The sequence below is a fragment of the Aristolochia californica genome, unplaced genomic scaffold, assembly GCF_029961685.1.
Source record: "Aristolochia californica isolate CCGP_79_NKW_82.1479 unplaced genomic scaffold, dmAriCali1.0.hap1 SCAF_15, whole genome shotgun sequence".
Classification (NCBI taxonomy): domain Eukaryota; kingdom Viridiplantae; phylum Streptophyta; class Magnoliopsida; order Piperales; family Aristolochiaceae; genus Aristolochia; species Aristolochia californica.
This window is the reverse complement of record NW_027181826.1, coordinates 22,601,883-22,623,143: the sequence shown is the minus strand read 5'-3', so window position 1 is coordinate 22,623,143 and position 21,261 is coordinate 22,601,883. Positions and strand designations below refer to the sequence as shown.

At 34.9% G+C, this 21,261-nt stretch overlaps 2 protein-coding genes across 3 annotated transcripts; one reads left to right on the top strand and one right to left on the bottom strand.

Moving 5' to 3' along the window:
- Positions 1 to 7,744: 7,744 nt before the first annotated feature.
- Positions 7,745 to 13,382, top strand: LOC137951702 (double-stranded RNA-binding protein 1-like). 2 transcript variants are annotated; one of them, XM_068798554.1, is made up of 10 exons: positions 7,745 to 8,013; positions 8,756 to 8,857; positions 8,991 to 9,095; positions 9,831 to 10,060; positions 10,422 to 10,641; positions 11,427 to 11,612; positions 12,210 to 12,326; positions 12,412 to 12,513; positions 12,601 to 12,717; positions 12,803 to 13,382. In XM_068798554.1, the coding sequence occupies exons 1-10, from the start codon at positions 7,767 to 7,769 to the stop codon at positions 13,180 to 13,182; spliced, it is 1,806 nt and encodes a 601-aa protein (XP_068654655.1). In that variant the 5' UTR covers positions 7,745 to 7,766; the 3' UTR covers positions 13,183 to 13,382. The 2 variants fall into 2 exon arrangements, with proteins under 2 accessions (XP_068654655.1, XP_068654654.1); XM_068798553.1 differs by having other exon boundaries at positions 8,756 to 8,878.
- A 3,480-nt stretch (positions 13,383 to 16,862) lies between these two features.
- Positions 16,863 to 20,959, bottom strand: LOC137951657 (uncharacterized). The gene is made up of 4 exons (XM_068798480.1): positions 20,875 to 20,959; positions 20,756 to 20,782; positions 20,239 to 20,356; positions 16,863 to 19,370 (listed from the first exon to the last, which is right to left on the bottom strand). The coding sequence occupies exon 4, from the start codon at positions 19,357 to 19,359 to the stop codon at positions 17,953 to 17,955; it is 1,407 nt and encodes a 468-aa protein (XP_068654581.1). The 5' UTR covers positions 19,360 to 19,370; positions 20,239 to 20,356; positions 20,756 to 20,782; positions 20,875 to 20,959; the 3' UTR covers positions 16,863 to 17,952.
- Positions 20,960 to 21,261: the final 302 nt, after the last annotated feature.

The window sequence follows — 21,261 nt, the reverse complement described above, 5'->3', positions numbered from 1 at the left end:
CATCATAGTTTTCAACCTCTGAAGCAACTCAAAGTCATCATCTGATATGGTTTTCTTCCCTTTTTTTGATTCGGTCTTCTCTTCAAAATTATCACCATTATTTACCGAGGCTTGATTAGACATTACCCAATTTGGTTTGCCATGGAGTTTCCAACATGAAACAACCAAATGATCTATACCCCCACAAGAAGTGCACTCCCGATTATCAGTTCTTGAAGAGCTTGAACCAACTCTACCACATCTTCCTTGACCACCTCTAAAATTTCTCCCTCGGCCCCAATTAGTTGAGTTTGTACCCCTATTATTAGAGTACATGGTTGATGATATCTCAACATGAGGTGTGGAAGATGGGTCTGAAATTTGCAGCAATGTAGCACCTATATCATCAGAGGGGAGAGTAGTTGAATTAAGAAACTGAGATTTAGCCACCTCTAGATATGGTGTGATATTAGCCAACCAAATATAGGCCGTTAATGCTTCTCATTATTTCACTTGAACTGAAACATCAGTAGAGTAATGTTGAGCACTTTTCCATTATTGAATAAGTCTAAATTGAGTTAGATACTCATGCATGTTCTTCTCCTATTTTGTGTTATACATTGTTTTAAAAATATCATATAATTTTTGAAAATTATTAGTGCTTGAGTATAATTTTGCATAAGTATCTCATATTTTCTTAACCATTTCAAGATGGACAACATTATTCGTAACTTTCTCCTCCATATTTTTTATCAACCAGCTGATAACAAGTGTATCTTCTTTAAACGGTTTGCTCATCCAACATTATAGGAATTGTTTTCCTCATCCAGGAGTGGAGATGGTTTGCTAAAGTGTCTTAGAAGATCTCGGGTGATAAGGAAACATTTGATCGATTGAGACTAACTCAAATAGTTGGATAATCCTATTAAGGGAATTGTGGTGATCTTGAGTAAATCACTCTTACCAACCATAAAAAAATCTTTAGCCATGAATTACTCAACCAAACAATAGCAAGATATAATGACACTTTGAATTATAATAGAAAGCTTTATGGGATTTGAGAGAATGCTAAACTCACACATTCATGTAGGACATAACTTGGGTTAAAAAAAAATCGTACCATGTGCTAGCCATGCAAGGTTACTATACTTAACCAAGGGAGAATCTTCATAATTAGAAAGATATCAAATCACAACACCAAATCTTGCTCAAAATCCAAATCTATCCAAGGAAGAAAACTTTCCTTGTTGAGTGTTGTGCATCACATGCATCATACATGACTTTCCTTTTAATCTTTTCGTATGTTGCTGAATTTAGCAATTTCCTTGCCAAAAATAAACAAACCTTCCTTGCATCAATGGAGGAAAAAAAACATCCCAATAACAACCTTCTAAGAGAGAATCAACGACTATAGTATCAATAGTGAGCAGAATACATTATGGTTGCTATAAAAAAAACGTCTAGGTTTTGTTCTAAATCAGTTATTTGCTTGGATGAAGAAGAACCAAAAAGAATGACCAGGTGTTGTTTTTTGAGATAACAACACTTAATCTTCTCACATATAAGCATAAACAAACATTCTCCAAGCTTCCTCACGAGCTTAATCATCAGTGATCATCTTGAAAAAAAAGAAAAAACATATCTTGAATGAACCACGAGATGCTCAAACAGACTAATTCAGCCTTGTCATTGTGTCAATAGATATATGATAGCACCTTAACCATGGAATCCTAAAAGAATTTCTCTAATACCATATTGATTTTAGGATCCCAATGAGAATAAGAAATGAAGAAGAAGAAGAGAGAAAGAAGAGAGAAGAAAGAGGGACGACTTGTTTGAGAGAAGAGAAGTGGATGTGGGGAATCAGAAGATGGAATGAGAAGATTAGGATTGTAGCTTCCCAGTGCTTGTATACCCATAAAAGCTAACCCACTCATTCCCCCACGCTATAAAGAAAAGTTGGGAGACATCTAGGTCCCCCATCTCAGTTTCTTTTCTCAATATGCTCTTCTCCACTTTCTCTCTCTTCAACTTTCTTTCTTTTTACTTTTTTCAAACTCTTTCGATTGAATTACAAAAAAAATTCTAAAACAATACATTATCATGGGAGATAAAAATTCTTTTTTATAGCTCAATGATAAAGAAACAAGTAAAGACGAAAAATCAATGGAGCTGTAATAGACACAATCGTGAGGAAGATGATCATGGCAGTACTGAAGGTGTGTCATTGGAAGGCCAATGGGGGGATTAGAAACCATTGACTCCCACAGTCTCCCCTTTAGCTTGATGAGAGAAATGCAACCAAGATCACACACATGAATGGAAATCCTTTGTGATTTAGACCATTTCAATCTCTTACATGAGTCATAAGCAGAAGTTGTGGAGGAGATTAGTCATCGATAATAGTAAATGTTGACCATGAAAATAGTAGAAAATTAGTATAAATAAAAGCTCTTTTGGTTATATTTTCTTCGTACTTTCAGTATCTTCTTACGTTAACTCCATTTGAGGGGGAAAGAAGAAGAAGAAACCATCTTCTTCTGTACCTTTCCCTTGGAAAAAATGGCCTCTCGATCCTTCATTGTCATCTCATCAATGGTCATCCTCTTGGTAGCCTTGGCTCAAGCAACTGAGCATGTTGTGGGAGGAAGAAACGGGTGGAACTTTCCTCCAACCCAACATTACTACCAGCTGTGGTCTCACCAAAGGAAGTTCAGAGTGGGTGACAAGTTGGGTATGTTCTATGTTTTGATCTTTACAGTTCAATGCTTAAGAACAAGATCAATTCCAATAAATCTTCCACATATAAATCAGATTTTAAAAAAATAAATTATATGATATATGTAAAACTTTTTGTAATCTCTTCTTTTATATTGTTTTCGATTCAAATCGTTTCAACTATCATATGGATGAATTTTATTTTATTTTCATTATCATGCCTTTTTGGATTGCCTTCGTTTTTTTTCCTTAACAAAACTATTTCTTTAAATTTGAAAGTATATATTTCTACATTCGAACTTTTTTAATTTTTTGCTTTTCTTAGGTTTTTGTGAAAAAGCTCTAAAATTTAGAAAAAATAGTTGTGTAAAATAGAAAAATAGATCCCAAACAAGGGTTGTATTTGGAACACAGAAAGTTGAGAGAAAAGAAAGAAAAAGAAAAAGATAAAAAAAAGGGTTTATTTTCTCTTGTTTGAATGCCTATAGAAAATGAGAGAGAAAATAGAAGAAAAATGTAGTTTCTCTTATTTAGATACAAGTTGAAAATGAAAAGAAAATAAACTTATTAATATTTTAAAATTTTGATGATTAAAATTTTCTCTCAATCAAAATTTCTATTTTTATTTTTTTCTTTTTGAGAGAGAGAAAATTATTAAAGTGATTTTATCTTTTATTTTCTTTTCTCCCAATGATTCTCAACTGTCAAACAACAGAAAATATATTTCTCTCCCCTTTTTCTTCTTTTCTTTTTTTTTCTTTTTTGTGGGTTCCAAACAAGCCCTAGAAGCCTTTTGTTTGGAGAAAAGAGAACCATTCTTAGGTCTTTTATTTCCTTATTTTCAATGTTTTTGGTAGTTTTCATTGGCATTGACAAAGTATAATGATAGAAATACAATTATTTGTTTCTTGAAGAAAGGAAAATTGTTTTCGATGGAACTAAAAAAGGGAAAGGAAGCATGGCTTAATTCCTTCTAAACCTGACTTCATTCAACTTTTTCTTCCTTAGAAGAACATCATTTCCTTTATTTGATTTGAAACAATGTTGTCATTATCTCTATTATACCATTTAAAAATAAAAAAAATAAAAAAATCAAAATAAAAACCCATCTTGAATGCATGAGACATATATAACATAAATCGAAAATAATAAAAAAATAATTTTAAGCTATCAAATTTAAATTTCTTGATTAAACTAAAAATCGGTTACACCAAACTTGGATATGTTTGTTTGGTTAACTTATGATAATATATCCTACATCATTTTATCAAATGCTATGACATTTTTATCAAGAGTCACCTATTCCAAATGAAACGTTTCTTGCACATTTTTTTAATTACAGTATTCAACTACACTCCTTCATCCGATAATGTGATAGAAGTGGGTCGGATAGACTTTGAACAATGTACACAGGATGATATGATTGACATGCAATACGATGGGCACACAGTAGTGAACCTTGATAAACCAGGCAACCGTTACTTCTACTGTGGCATTGCATTGCACTGCGATAGCGGCATGAAGTTTTCAATCACTGTTCATCCACCTTCCTAAGCTTCAACAACATAAACTCTTTTCCTTTCTTCGGTTCACCTTCTCTTGTGAAATTATACTATCTATTTCACTTATCAATGAAGAGAGATGTGATCATAAGTTTACAACTTCTCTTTCTGGATAATAAATTGATTCTTTTTGGCTATTTAAATATGGCCTAGTTTAAGATATGGGTGTCAGGTTGGATCACTCTAGTATGTGATAGGTTTATGTTAGGAATTAGACGCCCTAATTCCAAACTAACAAGAACAATAATAATAATCGATGAAGATTGAAAAAACAAGCACGAAAATACAACAAAATTTATATAGTTTCACCTCAAGGAGAGACTATGTCCTGTCTTCAGCCACTGCAGTAATCCACTATGAAGATGAAAATAGTTTACAAGAGAAATCGCACACACTTACAAGTGTTTTATTTCTCTAACCTCTCTTAGGTCGCAACTCAAGATCCTTCTCCGATGATGATAAAACCCTAATAGCGGCACCCCCAAATATAAAGAAAAAATTAGTGCAACCACAATACAATAATGAAATTCTCAAACTGCTCTTAATGATACAATAGTTAATATATCGTGGATCCGCGTACCAACTTAGCATAAGGCGTTAATTAGGCTCCACAACTTAACAGTTTAAAGGTCTAACTTTCCGTATTTCATCAACTCCAACTACAAGGGTAAATAAAAAATGTCACTTGGATAAAAATAATAAAAGAATTGAATTAAATTGGATTTTGTGTGCACTTCTGACATTTGAAAGTTGTAGGTTTATATACATTGTTCTAAAATGATTTTAAAAATATAAATTGAAGAAATTACTTTGAGGAATTAAGGGTGTGAATAAAAAGATAACGACTCTCATATTTCACACGAAATGCAACTCTTCATACTTCCAAATAATAAGGAGGCACTTTTAGTCCAATAGGTAGAGTAAAAGTGAACAATTTTGACTCAAATAATTCCTTTGTGAATATGTTTGATTGAGAAAAATTAAAAAAAAAACTTCAACAAAAAAAAAAAAATTTAGATGAAACATGATAATAGAAACTTTCTAAAAATAGAATTCTCATGTAAACCCATTATTTTTCAACACAACTTAATTGGGACAAAAAAAATTAAGAATAAGGGAGATTTAGGATAAATATATTTAAAATTTAGAATTATTAAACAAGATTTTCTAATTTACAAAATTATAGACTCTATCAAAAAAGGAAATTAAACTCATGTAATGAGAGATCAAAGAAAAGAAACACTTGAGGAAATATACTCAAGTTGTTATAGTCTTGCACTAAACTTTGAAAATAAATAAGAAACTTAGTCAAACCAAGATTAGCAGCTCAAAAAAGATTAAGGAAAAAATTGACTTAAAATTCGGATAGGGCCTTCAATGCATTGGGGAAAGTGAATTCACTTTCACTTACACAATGCACTGACAGGCCCTATGGAGAACAGGGTGATCCTGATTCTCTAGGTAATGTATTTTCCATCTTAACTTTACCCTAACGTTTTAATGGACTTTCTATAAAGAAAGTGAATTCTCGCCTAACGGTTACTATACGCTAACATGGCTATTTTAATCCCCACTTATTGCTGGTATTATTTTGATGGTACTCAGATTTTCATATTGAATTCACTTTCACTTACACAATGCACTGACAGGCCTTATGGAGAACAGGGTGATCCTGATTCTCTAGGTAATGTATTTTCCATCGTGACTTTACCACTAACGTTTTAAAGGACTTTCTACAAAGAAAGTGAATTCTGCCATAGCGGTGCACTAATAGGACTATTTTAATCCCTGTTTATTGTTGTTATTACTTTGATGGTACTCTGGATTTTCACATCGTAATCCATAATTCTCGTTAACGGATTCGTGTAAATTTGACATGCCATTTCCGCGTGCTAGAAATTATTTATAATAATTTCTTGTACAAGGCAAATTATTTATAATAAGATGTACATAAGGTGAAGATAAGAGAAGATTAAGAGTAAAATCTGAGCCCAAAAATTTGGAGTTTTCTCAGACAATTTGATTATGGTATCACATGTCTCTAGTTCATTTAGTTTATTTTTTTTTTCTTTTAGCAATCTTTTATTACTCCAAGCACCGAAGATGGGCCAACTTAATGAAGCTTGGGAGAGCAACCGTATGCTTAAAAAAATTCTGTAAATGATTGTAGAAACTTTATACTAAGAAATAAATTTTGACTGTTGTTTGCTGCCTTTTGTGACAACCTTGAGGTATTTTAAAATTTTCTTAGGAAAGTTAAATGGACCTTTTATTGCCTCTTCTAGGAAAATGAATAAAAATTAATAATCAATCTAATATATTACTATACATATCGATAAATTATTAATCAAATAAAATGTCAAACACAAAATTAATATAAAAATTGCCTCATGCTAAAAGTATTATAGCATCAACTATCAAATACTTATTCAAAAATTTTCTATACAGTTTTCTAGCCCATCTTGGCAACAAAATCTTACTTAGAAAATTATATAATTTTTTAATAAGAATTTCTAATTAAAAAAATGTTTCCAAAAAATATGACGCACTAATAGTCCCTATATTTCTACTAAAAATGTTTTTTCAACATTTATTGAAAAAACCACTAATAGTATCTAGAAACGTATTTATACTAAAATGTCTTTTCAATTTCTTCAAGGGCCACGAGGAATAAAGAGTTTTTTTTTTTTTTACTTATTTATGATCTCGCACGTCTGAAAGAAATCGTTTCACGCAGTGGTTGGGGGGTGAAATTATTTCTGCCAACTTAGGTTTTGACTCTCTCTGGACTTTGGTTTTTTGCCAAGACGACGAGGAGCGAAGGCATGGCGCCGGCGAGGACCTGTCATCGGCGATGGGGATCGAAACAGAGGCAAAGAAATTGGAGGGAAGGGGATGTAGCGGCCGACGAGGAGCTGTCGACGACGACAGAGGCGGCCAAAGCGGAGGACGGGAGGGGCTCGACGTCCCCCCCTTACGAGCCGTATCGAGATCCAGGTATACTGAATCCAACCTAGCCACTCTTGAGCCGGCTCGATTCGAAGCCACCCCCTGTATCCTTCTTTCTATGAAAGCTTCGAATATTATTCTATGGAAATAATAAGAGGAATGCATGCAAGCAAAGCTATCTTCTTAACCTTTTGTCGGACCAAGCTCTTTGTTGATATAAAATCTTAACTTTTTGGTCAACACATTGCATTGGGTTTTCAAGAACCAGGTTCAGTCAGGTATATTAATTGTATTTTTATATTTTACTAAATATTTTACAAATTGTCGCAAATGAGAGATTATACAAAAAGATCGGTTAAAATTTTAAATTATTATTTCTGCATGCTTGAATTATTTACTTCTCACAAAAAAAAAAAAAATCCAACCCGATTTACTTTTTCCGGTTCGGTTCAAAGCCTTCGGGCTGAGGGGGTCTCACTGTATGTATCAAGGCGGACAGCAATAAGAATGGGTGCTTTGTGAGAAAGAGTGAGAGAGTGAGGAAGAGGAAATTTCAAAATGCATAAGTCTCGCTTGCAAGAGCTTTGCCATCAGAATTTGTGGAGCTTGCCCAATTACTCTATCGTCAAAGACGGGCCCGATCATGTCCCTCACTTCACAGCCACTGTCACCGTTAATGGCATCTCATTTCACACGGTGGCTTCCTGCAAGTCGTCCAAAGAAGCTCAAAATGAGGTTGCAAAGATTGCTTTCCGCCACTACACGACTCCTCAAGAATCCTCCACTGGCTCTACCTCGCCTTCCTGTATTTGCATAACTTTTAACTTTTCCTTTTTTGGATATTTGGATTCTGAGAAATTAAATGGGGGCATTTTTGGTGTATTTGATCTCCTTTTTTGGATTTCGATCTTTTAATCTGTAATTTTGGAATTTTTCTGACTCTATGACTTCTTTTGGTTTGAATCTGTAATGGTTTTCCGTAGTTTCTGTTATTTTTAAGTTCCTATCTTAATAATTTTTAATGCTTATTTTTTCTAGGATGTCACCCAGATTTTCTTTTTTAAATTTTCATCGAGCAAGTGGAAAAAAATCTGTTGTTTGAACTTTAGACATCAAATTATGCCTTCGTGGTGTGCGTTGAAGCAGATTTTTGCCTCCATATATTTGCTTGATAATTATGCGTCTTATGGAACTATGATTGAATAGGTTGGGCAGGGAACTGGTGCCTCTTATTTAGGATATGAAGCTTTAATAGTAAAAAAAGGCTTGAATTTTTATCCTTCTTTTGAATTCGCACTTAAGAAGAAAAAAAAAAACCACACTTTTATTCTTGAGGTACATATATAAATTGGTTTTGACTGTTCTTGTGGTAAACAAAATGAGCACATATTTAGTCTCATTTTCAAAGATCGTCTTATTCTAATCTTAAAAACTGCAGGTCTTAGTCTATCTTGTGAAATTTGATTCGATGTATACTGGATGCGGCTTGACATGTTTGATGTTTAACTTACTGCTGATGTTGTCTTGTTGCTCGATGTGATAATTAGGTTCATCTAGTACTAGCAATGAGTTGAGTGCCTCAGCAATTGTAGAAGGGTTGTCTCAAGTTTCAAGTAATTCTGAGTCCAATGGAAATACCTCAATTGTTGGTGAGAATGTGGAAATTGGAAGTCTGTGTCTGACTCCAAAACTTCATCTATTTCTTTTTGTGTACTTTTTGTCCTCTTTAAATGTATTGAATAACTATTTGAATGTTGCCTTCTCATTATTTGATTGGTTTAGGTCCTTGCGAATCTAGTAAAAAGTTGGATGACTCAGCAATTATTAAAGACTCATCTCAAGTTCCACATAGTTCCCAGTTTCCTGTTGGAGAAACCATGGAATCTGGTGGTTGACCCTCACCTATTACTTTGCATCTATTATGTTTACTTTCTCTTTTCTTTGTTGTTATCTTATTAGATGGCGACACCTAGTTTTTTTGGTCAGAGGTTAATTGGGTTTAGGTGCAATATAAACAAAATTTTAAGCACTTTTGAAAGTAGAAAGAGACCAAATTTGATCATTTATAATTATGATTGTTACATACTTGGCCAGAAAATTTTAAACAAGCACTGAATTAGCCTTTGGTCTTATGTTGTTTTAATTTGAAACTCAAAGTAATACACATACAAAAAAAAGTTTTCAAGCTGAACTCTTTTTATACGAAAACATACTTTCAGTGAACCGTTCTGAATCTTACAAAGAGGAACGACAGACCTTTATTTTTTATTTGTTTTTCCCTCATTGAAGGAAGTACTACTATTATGCAAGCACATGCTTTCTATTGTTGCAGTTGTGAATTTTTTGCATTTTTTAATTGTCCAATGATAACTTTTCTGTTTCTATTGTGAAATTTTAACAAATATCTCACAGCAGAAGGATTCATGAAATCTTGAATTAAAAAATGAGCCATTGCAAAGGCAAAATTTATTAAGACTATTTAGAAAATATGAGTTTTTTAATGTTGATTCATTATTTTTTTGCACAAGTAGTTTGTACTTTGAAATGGTCAATATTCTGCTTATTGGCTACATCTGAATGCTGATGCATTTATGTGGCTTATGTTTTGCATCCTTCTTTTAGAGATGCAATTATATAAGAACCAGTTGCAGAGTTTTGCCATGAAGAAAAATTTGGGCCTGCCTAAATATGTTTGTAATCTTGAAAGCACACCTCTTACCCGCCAATTTAAAGCTTCGGTTACTGTTGGTGAACAAACCTATGAGAGTCCTGGGTTTTTCAGAACAGTAAAGGAAGCAGAACATGCTGCTGCAAAAGCTGCTTTTCTGTCAATGTCACAGGGAAGTCATGAGGTAAGCATCACTATTTCTTGGTTAACCATGTGAATAAGGTCAACCTCCTATTTTACAAGATATGTTTCATGTGGATTCTAATCTGGTCCTATCTCCTTAATGCTAGTAGACCATTCATAGAAAGCATTACATTCTCTATTTTAATCTATTATCTAATTGGGATTTTGTCTCATAAGGAGTTTTACCCAATAAAATGGTGCCAGGCATATGTGGTGACCGGGACCATTGCAGTCCTTGCATTATATTTCAGTGGCCTATTAGCCATCTTCCTTCATGATGTCCACTGATCCCACTTAATTTACTCACTAGGTGAAATCTGTTTCATGTCATTGACGGGGAGGATGTTTCTCTATGTGTATAGGAAGAAGCTGTTATCCACAAAAATCTTCTACAGGAGTTGTGTCAGAAAGAAGGTTTTGTCACACCTGTATATAAGACAACCTCATCTGGTGAATCTCATATTCCAACCTTCAGTTCTACTGTTGAAGTTGATGGTAAACTTTTTGGAGGCATACCTGCAAAAACCAAGAAGAAGGCTGAGATGAGCGCTGCAAAAATCGCTTGGTTTGAACTTAAAGAGAGTAAGTCTTTTTGACAAGTTTTCAAGTGCTTCATGACATAGCTTTCAATTCAATAACACCATTATGAACAGTAACGACGTTTACCTCTTACCTGTTATTTGATAGGTTATGCTTATCAGGTTTTTCTTTTGGAAATTGTATGTATGGCAAGAGTTACTTTTGGGTATTGTTTTTGGTCATCTATTGCATTCTTCCAGAGCTCCTATATGTTAATTTCTTGAAGCTCTTTATTTTATCTGTTTTGTATGGAAGTGAAACTCGTAACCAATATGTATAAATCTTTGTTGTCAAGAGCCTAACCTTAATAAATGAAAAGTTTGTAGAAATTCAATAGATTTTGGGAGCTTAAATAGGTCAAGGGGAAGATGAGGGTTACGAAGGATGGTTTACCTGCATAACAGCGTCAATTCCATCAGATCTGGAAAGGTCCTTGCCGGCATTAGTGAGGATGTAGATTTGAAACATTGAGGAATAGGAAGGGCATCTGATCCCTGACAAAACAGGCTACTACTCATACCGAGTTATATGTATAAAAATATGTCAACGTATCTTGTTATCTATAACAACTACTTTTGAAATTGTTGTATATAACAAGATACGTTGACGTATTTTTGGATTGGGCTTTTGGCTCAACAGGTGCTTTCCGGTGCCAGGTCTTAAGTTCAAGCTTTACATGTTATGGGGTTCAACATTCAAAAATAAAATAGTATATTTAACTGGTTGTTTGTATCCTACTCACAGTGATGTGTAACACTTTACTGACATGTGATACCTCATATTTTCAGGTAGACGAACTGTTCTACCTGCATTTTGTTCCACTGTTGACCAAATGGAAGTCGCAGCCCAGGAGCATACTGCACTTCATTCCCAATCAATGACATCCTTAGATTTGAACAAGAACTTGAAATCAAATATTAACCCTGTACTGCCTCCGGAGTTCAGATCAGAGTACCCAAGAAGAGAAAATGCAGGTGTGCCTCGGACTTCTTACGTCTGATACAATTTGAAATGAGATTGATAATGCATCTTGATTGCTGGACTTTGCCACACGAATAGTTTGCATGAGTTAGGGCCAATAACTCTGACCTGGCTTGCCCCACATTTCATGGCATAATTTGTTAGTTATGGGCCTCTTCTGATGAAATGATCTTAGGTTGGGCACCATGGAGCTACTCTCAGTGGTGAGCAAGCTTGGCCGTTTTTCAATCCTTCAGCTCCAAGGACTGGGGCTTTGGTTCTGCTAAGAAAAATTTAGCTTCCTTTTTGTAATGTATTATCTTCTTGCTTTAGCTAGTAAATTGGCTATCACAAGGGAAGCTCCCGATAAGTGCAACTTACAGTCAACTGACTTGCATGAAAAAAATGTTTCTCATATCAACTCTGTTCTCACTGTGAAAAACTTGGCATATGGGGAGGATAATGTGAAGAATACAGCATCAACACAAATCCTAATACATTGAGTTTATTAGCACAGAGTTGTGTTTACGACACCGTTCTTTTACATTGTTGTGTCCAATTCTCTACTTGTTTGATCCCGTATCCAAATTTGGAGTTTGGATGTGTGCCAGGTAAAGAAAAGCAAGAGACCGGATCATCCAGTCAAACTCGTGCTCGAGACAAAGAAACCATGGATCATTCATCTTCCCCACAAATGTCACACTCATTACTCCCAGAGCCCACATCAGGTTTGTCCTCGTTTTGGTAAATCACTGCAATTCTAGATCTATGTTTTCTTATTTATGTTCTTTAACATTTGGATATCTGTGGCAGACAAAGGGAAGCTAGAAACCGGAGCATCCAGTCAAAAAGAAACCATGGATCATTCAACTTCCCCACAAATGTCAGTCCCGTTGCTTTCAGAGCCCACATCAGGTTTGTCTTTGTTTTGGTGAAAATCACTGCAATTCTAGATCTATGTTTTCTTATTTATGTTCTTCAACATTCGGATATCTGTGGAAGGCAAATGGAAGCTAGAGACAGGAGCATCCAGTCGAACTCCAACTCGTGTCAAAGAAACCATGGAATATTCAACTTCCCCACGAATGTCAGTCCCGTTGCTTGCTGAACCTACATCAGGTTTGTCCTTGTCTTGGTAAATCACTGCAATTCTAGATCTATGTTTTCTTATTTATGTTCTTTAACATTTGGATATCTGTGGCAGGCAAAGGGAAGCTAGAGACTGGAGCATCCAGCTCAACTCTAGCTTATAACGAAGACGGCCCTGGCCATTCAAGTCCACCTGGAGAAGACCTTGAAAGGGCAAGTCCAATTGTCAAGAAATCTGATGAAATCTATGCACATCTTCGAGACCCTTTCTCAGAGGAGTCTGACGCAGATTCTGATTCAGATCGTTCAGTGATTGACCAAAGGGCTCATTTGCCCTCTGTAAGGAGTGGCTGTTCACTTCTATGCAAGAGGATCATGGTGTACCCTCGTGCATCTGACATGAAATTGCCTCCTGGTGCGATCCCATTACCCATTGATGATGACATGTGGATTGCTGTTAGCTTGGAGTTCCCTGACCAAGAAAACGTTGGCTGACTGCTCAAGGTTAAATGTTTTTGTCCAGGAAAATATCGTTCAGTCGTTTTATTTGAAACAGTGTAGCTTTACTGATAGGAAATCTGTGTGAGCTTAGTACAAAATTTACAGATTATTGTGGATCAGAAACAAAACTATATATGCTCATGTCTTTAGAAATATAGATTATTTGGGTATGCAATACAAAAATATTGTATCGAAGCAGGACAAAAGGTGTCTTATGGGATATCCCTTACATGGTGAACAAACAAAAACATAAAATAGGCTTAAGAACAAACAAATACACTAAGAAGTTGTACGACAATATTGTTAAACTTATTTGAGTGGTCTAAGAGATTTGTTCCCCTCCTATACGAAGATTGTCTAATTAATTCTTCAAATATACTTTATTTGTTAGACTTTTTGTTATGTACATTTTTCTCTTACTTCCAAACCCGAGGCCATACTAGCTTGGTCCATATCTTTCCCCTTCTTCTTTTGGTATTCAAGACATTTCAGACATTACTTCTTCATGTGTCCTTGCTTACAAAAATAACACCGTATTATACCTTTACCCTTGGATTTGGACCTAGACTTTTCTTTATTTTACTCTCATTCCTTTGATCTTCCCTGACAAAAGATTTTTGCATATAATCTCTCTTTATCAGTACTTGTGTAAAGTAATTTCCTTAACTCATTTGGTAAGAATGTACTAATGACTTCCCCCATATCCCATGTCTCTCTCCCATACAATATAATTATCACTAAATAATCATAAGACAATAAAATGGTGTTTACAAAAATCAACACTTCATCGTCATCTTTTGACTTCACATTTACACTAAGAAGTTGTACGTCAATATTGTTAAACTTATTTGAGTGGTCTAATAGATTTGTCCCCCTCCTATACGAAGAAGATCGACTAATTGATTCTTCAAATATACTTTATTTGTTAGACTCTTTGTTATGTACATTTTCTCTAACTTCAACGACAAAATCGATGTTGGAGTTCTATTTATGAATTGTTTGCCACCTCATTTGTGAAGCATAACCTAATGATGCTTACCTCATTCTTCTCTAATTCTTCCCACTTATTATCCTCTATTAAACGCGATTTTTTCCCTCCGATACTTTTGAGTAGTCCCTACTAAACTAAAATATACTTTACGCTACTTTGTTACATTTCAAAATTCTCTATTCCTATATATTTCTCAATATTATAGGAACATCTCTGCAAATCATCACAATCTTGTTCTCACATAAATAATTTCACAAACACTTTATATACAACAAACTACTTTGATACTAATTGTTGGGGTATTACACCCACCCAAGATTACACACAATTATAACTATGATAAGTACAATTAATATTAGATAAACTGACAAAGACATATGTAAAGTAAAGCAAAAGACAACCACACAAAAGACATGCAATTTATGTGGTTTGACAAGTCATTTGAAATTCTTGGGCCTTAATCCATGAAGCTCCTTAAACGAATAAGTAAAAGAAGAAGGAAAGTAAGAATGAAAAAGAGAATAAGGAAGAAGAAGAAGAGACTAGGGTTTAGAGAAAAGAAGAGAACAAGGGTTTGAGAGACGACTTAAGAGGACAGACTCCCCCTCTTCCTTTATGGAGCCAAAGAATTACAAGGACAAAAATACCCTTATCCTTCTTAAGGTAATACAAAGCTCAAAAAGTACAAAAGTAAAATGATATTTTCGCATATAACTCTTCTATCTTTTAATAATCCTCCACAAGTTAATGCATAAATTTAAAAACACCAAGCTTGGAACACGAACTATGTCGATGGTAGTCACGATAAAATTGGATTGGTAGCATTGAACATGTCTACAAATCGATTCTTGGAAGGTATTGTGATGATTCCAACTTATAACTTCTTTTAAAAGAAGTAACAATTAATTTTTATGTATTTGGTTCTCTCACAGAAAGTTGGATTGGTTGCATTGTGTATAGCTATCAAATAATCACAATGAAACTCCGTAGAGGTGACCACCCCTATTTTTATTCTATAGTATTTTATTGGTTGCATCTTATTAAGCTTCTAGTATTTTATTCATATAGTGAGTTTTATAATCAATTGAACATTGATGCATTTGTTTGACATTTGGTTATCGCTTCTCAAACAGTTATTTAAAAAAAAAAAAAAAACTAGTACAAATCATTTCCCACATGACAACGTAGGATTCCAAAATAAAATTTGACTTTTGAATTTATTTATGAGATTAGCTTCTCAAATTCTATTTAACTTATTTGCTACCTGTGTCCTTGTGTAGTTTGGGACCATTCAATCGTAACGATAAAAAGTTGAAAATGAATTGTCTTAAAATTTTATACCATGAAGTTACATTTATCCTTACACTTCAAGTTACTAAAACCTTTCCATAATTACAATTACATCTATTAACCACTCTCTCATTGTCCCTTTGCTCGGGAGAAATGGAGCTCTTTCTTGAGGAGATTGGGCTATCTTTTTTAGCCTCTATTACTTACCTTATTACCAACACTTTCAATATCTAGCTTCCAAAGCTGGGTGCTCTCCTTAAGCGGATCACTTGGGTAGTTATTCCTTGGCACTTGCACTTGTGCCTAGAGCACAACAATAAACACTCAGTGTTATCTTTTAAAAGATAATTCATACAATTCTACAATGGTTAAAGTTTGCCTGAAAACTTTAGGACATGCCAACTACTATTATTGGGCATATTTGAAGTTTAGTAAGTTTTTTCCTATGGTTTTATATTTGCCACAAATATTCTATAAATAAAGAAAAGAAAAACTTTGCCCATTGGGGTGTGTTGCAGCCAACAATGTTTGTTTCTTCAAGAAGATACAGGTATTTGGTACTTGCTAGACTTAAATTTTATTGTAATCGAGGATTGAGGCATCTAGCCTTTGATAATGGATGTCAAAAGAAAGACTACAAGTTGGTGACCAAGGAAACCGAACATTAGATTTCAACTATGTCATTAAGGGTAAAGGTAAAACTTGGTAATCTTTGTTTGGATCAAATCTTGAAGAGTAACAATTTCTTTCTTTCTCCTTTCTTTCATTTTGTGTAGTTCTAACAATAACAAGATGTTAGAGAAAAATAGTAGGTAAACTTCTATCTTGTTCATTAAATAAGAGAGTAGATGTACCCTAAAACCCTACCTTTGAGATTATCTATTTATTTATTATATAAATTTTATAAGTTCATATGATTATCAGGTCTCAACATTATCTTATAAATTTTATGGTTCGTTTAAATATTTTCAAGTTATTTAGTTTTTTTTACCAGTTGTTAAATAAATAGGTAAGAATCCAAATTCCAAATGACAGTAACGATACACACCTGTGTAGGCCAAAGGAAACACTTAGCTTGTTTTTTGTTTAATTACCATTTGATAACGTTAACCACAAATGCTCGAAAAAGAATCATCTGTGACTCCCGTTAGGGTCTGTTTGGAACTCCATGGAAAAAAATAAAAAAATTTGATCATTATCTAAGTTTATTAACTATTTTTAGAAATAATAATGATCAAATACTTATTTTCTTTTCTTTTCTTTTTTAGAGGTTCCAAAGAGACCCCTCTTCACTGTAACTCCAAATTTTCGGACAAATCTTTTTGAAGATTATGGTATTCAATTATCATACATGAAATTGTATTTTTGAAAATTAAAAAATATTCGACTTAAACATGATTGAAGAACAAGGCTGCCCCTCTTCATCACCTTCAAAATAAAACCAGACACAGCCTCAATCATACAAGAAACAACAATTTCAACTGCACAGACACAACAAAGCTGAAGAGCTCTCACAAGCCAAAAAATCAGGAAGAAGTATACAATTCAAGTTCCCAGAACTATGGCAATTAGCAAGTCTACTTCCAATCAATCACCATCTCTCTTGAAGCATTCCCCAAATAAGAGCAAATCTTGCAGGCAGTTTGCCCATCCAGCTCACCAGTGGTCACTGAGCCCTGCACAACTGCTGCCTCTATCAGCTCGTTCAATTGAATAAGGAAATTTTGACTCCATTTGAAAGATGAGAAGAGATTCAGTTAAAATTATCAAAAAAACAGCAGCATTCAAGCGAGCACCAATTCCTGAAGAGTAGCACCAAGCAAGCACCAAACTTGTCTAAAGCTGTTCCCTGAACTACCGTTTCATTCTATCTTCAGCAAAAATTAAGCTTAAACATCGAAGGCTCAAGTCAATTTAGCCAAGGATGATACACAACAACATTGCACAAATGGAGCTCCTAGTTTGCTGTGAAAACTTGGACAACAATTTTTATTTGAGCCATTTTTCCATTGGTCATCCTTCATCTGATATTACCCATGTCGTGCCATTACTAATGCTAACGGCTGTAAGTTCCTGCTAAAGAGTGGAATCTTGTCATCAATGAACTCCTGGAGTCTGAGTTGTCCAAATCCAACGAGAGCTTCCAAACATGAATGACCATCACAACCAAATAGAAGTAAAATAGATAACAGAAACAGTGCACTCTGAAAATTAAATGGTAGTTCTTACTTAATCGAGACTCCTCAATCAATACTTGATAGGTTAGTAAACGGATGAACCACCACTAACACAGGGTGCCCAAACTTTAGTATTTCATCCTACGTTTATGGTTATACAGGAAACTGATGACAGAACAACATTTTAAGTTACACAAATATCCCATCAGGTTACACGAAGTCTCCAGCCACAACCAAAGGCAGTGCTACTAACATATTGTATGTGTAATCCTATGCTAAATTTTTGGAAACTGTTCGCCACAACAGTCATTTGGCAGTGATGAAGATTTTCTTCATATTCGTATCCTGAAACAAGGTTACGACATCTTTCAATTTCTCAAAAAAGTCCTCCAGTTCATTGACACCAAGGCTCTGATGGTCCAATGTTTTCTTGTACCGTTGTTCATATATGGCTTTGAAGAGATCCAGTGGGATCTTATGACCATATATGACAAGAAGTTCTTGAAGCTCCCGCCTGAACTGTTCTAGATGTTCATCAGCTTCACTGGATGCCTCCCTAACAAGACCTGTGTTTCTCTCATCCTGATGATTCACCCTTCTATCAATCGCCATCCGAAGGCATACCAACTTCTTTTTACCTTTTTTCTCCACAGTTAGTACATCACTCATTTTCTTCATAAGATTGACAAGCTTACACTCACCGTACTCAAGCATGTAAAGCGGTCGACCAAACATCTTATTGTACTCAGCAGGCACCCGAACAAGAGGCAAACTTCCCCCAGACAGTTCAAGCATCCTCACCATCTGCCCCTTGAGACCCTGAACATCTCCTGGTTGGGCCCACAATGTCTGGTCTTGCCCTTCATTTTGTTCTCCCGAAACATCATTCAAGCATGAAGGCAGACTTTGGGTTCTTGAATTTAGAAAGCAAGGCACTGGAAAAGTATTGTTGCTGTACTCGGACAATGAACACCCCAGAGAATCCTTTGACACTTGACCTGAGTTGAAGAGACACATTTGAGCAAACTGCTCACATTCTCCATTCCCATTACTTGCAAATGTTTCTTCCTCATTTTGAGGATCTAAATTATTGTCAATGACATCAGGTCCACGAGACATCAATGTTTTGGCTGGCACGAAACCCTCCCCATGAGCCACGGTAGGCCAATCCCAAACAAACCTTCCTGCACTACTCAAAGCTGAAGAGACCCCCATGCCAGTTGGGATTACAAGGATAATAGAATACCCACGTTGACCTAGAACATGTAAAGCAGGGGCAAAGTCCACATCTCCTGATATCAGTAGTATAGAAGAAGGAGGTGGGTTATCAAGAGCAAAGAGAAACATATCAATTAGTATTGCTTTATCAGCAGCATCTTTTCGACCATGTGGGACATCTATAAGTTTAACACCAGTTCTCTGGCACCCTTCCCTTAATCTCCGGGGAAAGGAATTAAAATCTCCATAAGCAGAGAATGTTGTGACAGCTCCTTTTATTACAGGATGGACCCGTAATGCCATTCGAATGTTCCCGGCAACGTCTTCAGCACGAACATCACTTGGGATGGGACAATTCTCAAAATCCCAAAAAATAGCCAGCGGCCCATTTATGGTCTGGATTTGCTGGGTCCGTGCCTGGGGTTGGCAAACTTCTGAAGTGGTGCCACCACTTGAATTTGAGAGTTCGGGGGGGTTTGAATTTGTGGGCATCATTTTGCAGATCCCTGCATGTTGTTGAAAAATAGAGAAGAATAACATAACATTTTTTTTCCTTTTTTGGATAAAATCATACAGTGTTTCCATGCTTTAAGAAGAAGGTTTCATGGCTGTAACGAAGCAAACAATCAAGTAAAGCATTGGTTTAATTGACACAATATTTTTCTCTCTTAGTAGGCAGCAACATGGAGAAGCAAAATGAGAAAGCATAAAACAAAGTTATGAAGACAGAAAAGACCTTATTCCATAGTATGAAGAGTTCAGTAAACCAATCTCGGCCTAAGTATTTATAGTCTCATGGTATAAGATCGGCATAAAATCTGCCGCATACAGGAGGAATAAAACTTGTGCTCTTCATAACTATGAAGGATTTCATCACAGCCTCAACATTTCAAGAAAGCCATCCCATCTAACCAATTTCAAATTCAAACAGCTTAGGGTCCTTTGTTTTCTAACTCTAGCATATTCTTCAGGGCAGATGATTAAATAACTACAGAACAGTGAATTACTATCTATACAAATCTGAAAAGAATGTACCCAACAGCTCTGGCTTGATAAGAAAATTAATTGATACACGTCCATTGTGTTTGCACATTAGTAAAGTAAAATATGAATCATAATGCAGGTGGACAACTTCTCAGAACTCTTAGTGAATGAGGAGGATATATAAGATTAGCGTTTTGTTTCAGTTCTGGAGTTTTGTTTTAATAAAATGTGCTGTTGATCCAAGTTTACTTGCTCAACCATTTCTGAAAGGTTTTCCTATACCATCTAACTAATTATTTTTCCTGTAGCACCATTAGATTATTTATACTATTTTATCAACAGCGCAGGAGATGAGATCCAGAAACGAAACTCCCAGAAGAAGATTCTTACCTTAGTAAAATAGCTCAACAGGTGGGTACTCTGACCAGGCAAACTGGAGACGCCTTTTCAATGATAATAGTGCACATTTATCAATTCATCCCGAAGTATGAGCATCTTCCATTTGAATCTAAAATTAGAAACAAACCTAAGTCAGGAAAACCTAAAACTAAGAATAGAACCTTCCAACGTAAAAAAAAAAAAATGAATATCTGAAAGAGATCCAAATTCAACTGGAAAGAAAAACAATATGCCCATCCAACCAAAATTCTTACTTCAGATGATGAAGAAACGTCCAAAACTTAAAACAAAACGCTTGTCACAAGCTATAAAAACACTGTTATCTATTCAAAAAAAGATATATATATATATCTTGGAGAAAAGGAGCTCTGGAGATCGAAAAGTCCCCAATTATAAAAAAAAACCAAAAAAGCAGTCGCATCAGAAATCCCACAAGGCATCAGCCATCCAATTCAACAATCAGAATCCAGGTGGAAAAAAATGAACTCGATACTAAAACTGAACATACCTTCATTTCTAAACCCAGATTTGCTATCTGATCCAACAAATAAAACGAAAAACTTATCAGGAGAACTAGAAATAAAATCTAAAGCGAAGGGAGTAGAAAGAAGGAATCAACAAACTTACCTCCCAAAAGATTGAAATGCAGAGGAGTGGAGAACGAGGAGGGAGGAGATTTTGGGGTTGAGTTTACCGACCTGGACCTGAAAGTACGGAACTACGGTTAACCCAAGCCGCTTTTTCACTTCCTCACACGTGTAACAAGGACCTTCATGTGAAAATCATATAAATTTTCAAACGTGGAGGGTCTCCCTTCCCCTCTTCTTATAAGAGGAGGACCCAATCATGTTCATTTTATATATATATATATATCAATTTTATTTAATAATTTTATATTTTATATCAATTTAATATTATTATATAATATTTTATTTTAAAAAAATCATTTTACTATATATATGAGTTTAATAATATTAATAATTAAATCTATTAACTCCAAGTAATTTAGATCAT

Excerpts from the sequence above, each read along its gene's own strand:
- LOC137951702 (XM_068798553.1), top strand. The coding sequence starts at position 7,767 with ATGCATAAGTCTCGCTTGCAAGAGCTTTGCCATCAGAATTTGTGGAGC. Across the intron at positions 10,642-11,426 it reads TTGGTTTGAACTTAAAGAGA|GTAGACGAACTGTTCTACCT; the intron begins GTAAGTCTTTTT and ends TCATATTTTCAG. Across the intron at positions 12,327-12,411 it reads ACTCCCAGAGCCCACATCAG|ACAAAGGGAAGCTAGAAACC; the intron begins GTTTGTCCTCGT and ends TATCTGTGGCAG.
- LOC137951657 (XM_068798480.1), bottom strand. The coding sequence starts at position 19,359 with ATGATGCCCACAAATTCAAACCCCCCCGAACTCTCAAATTCAAGTGGT.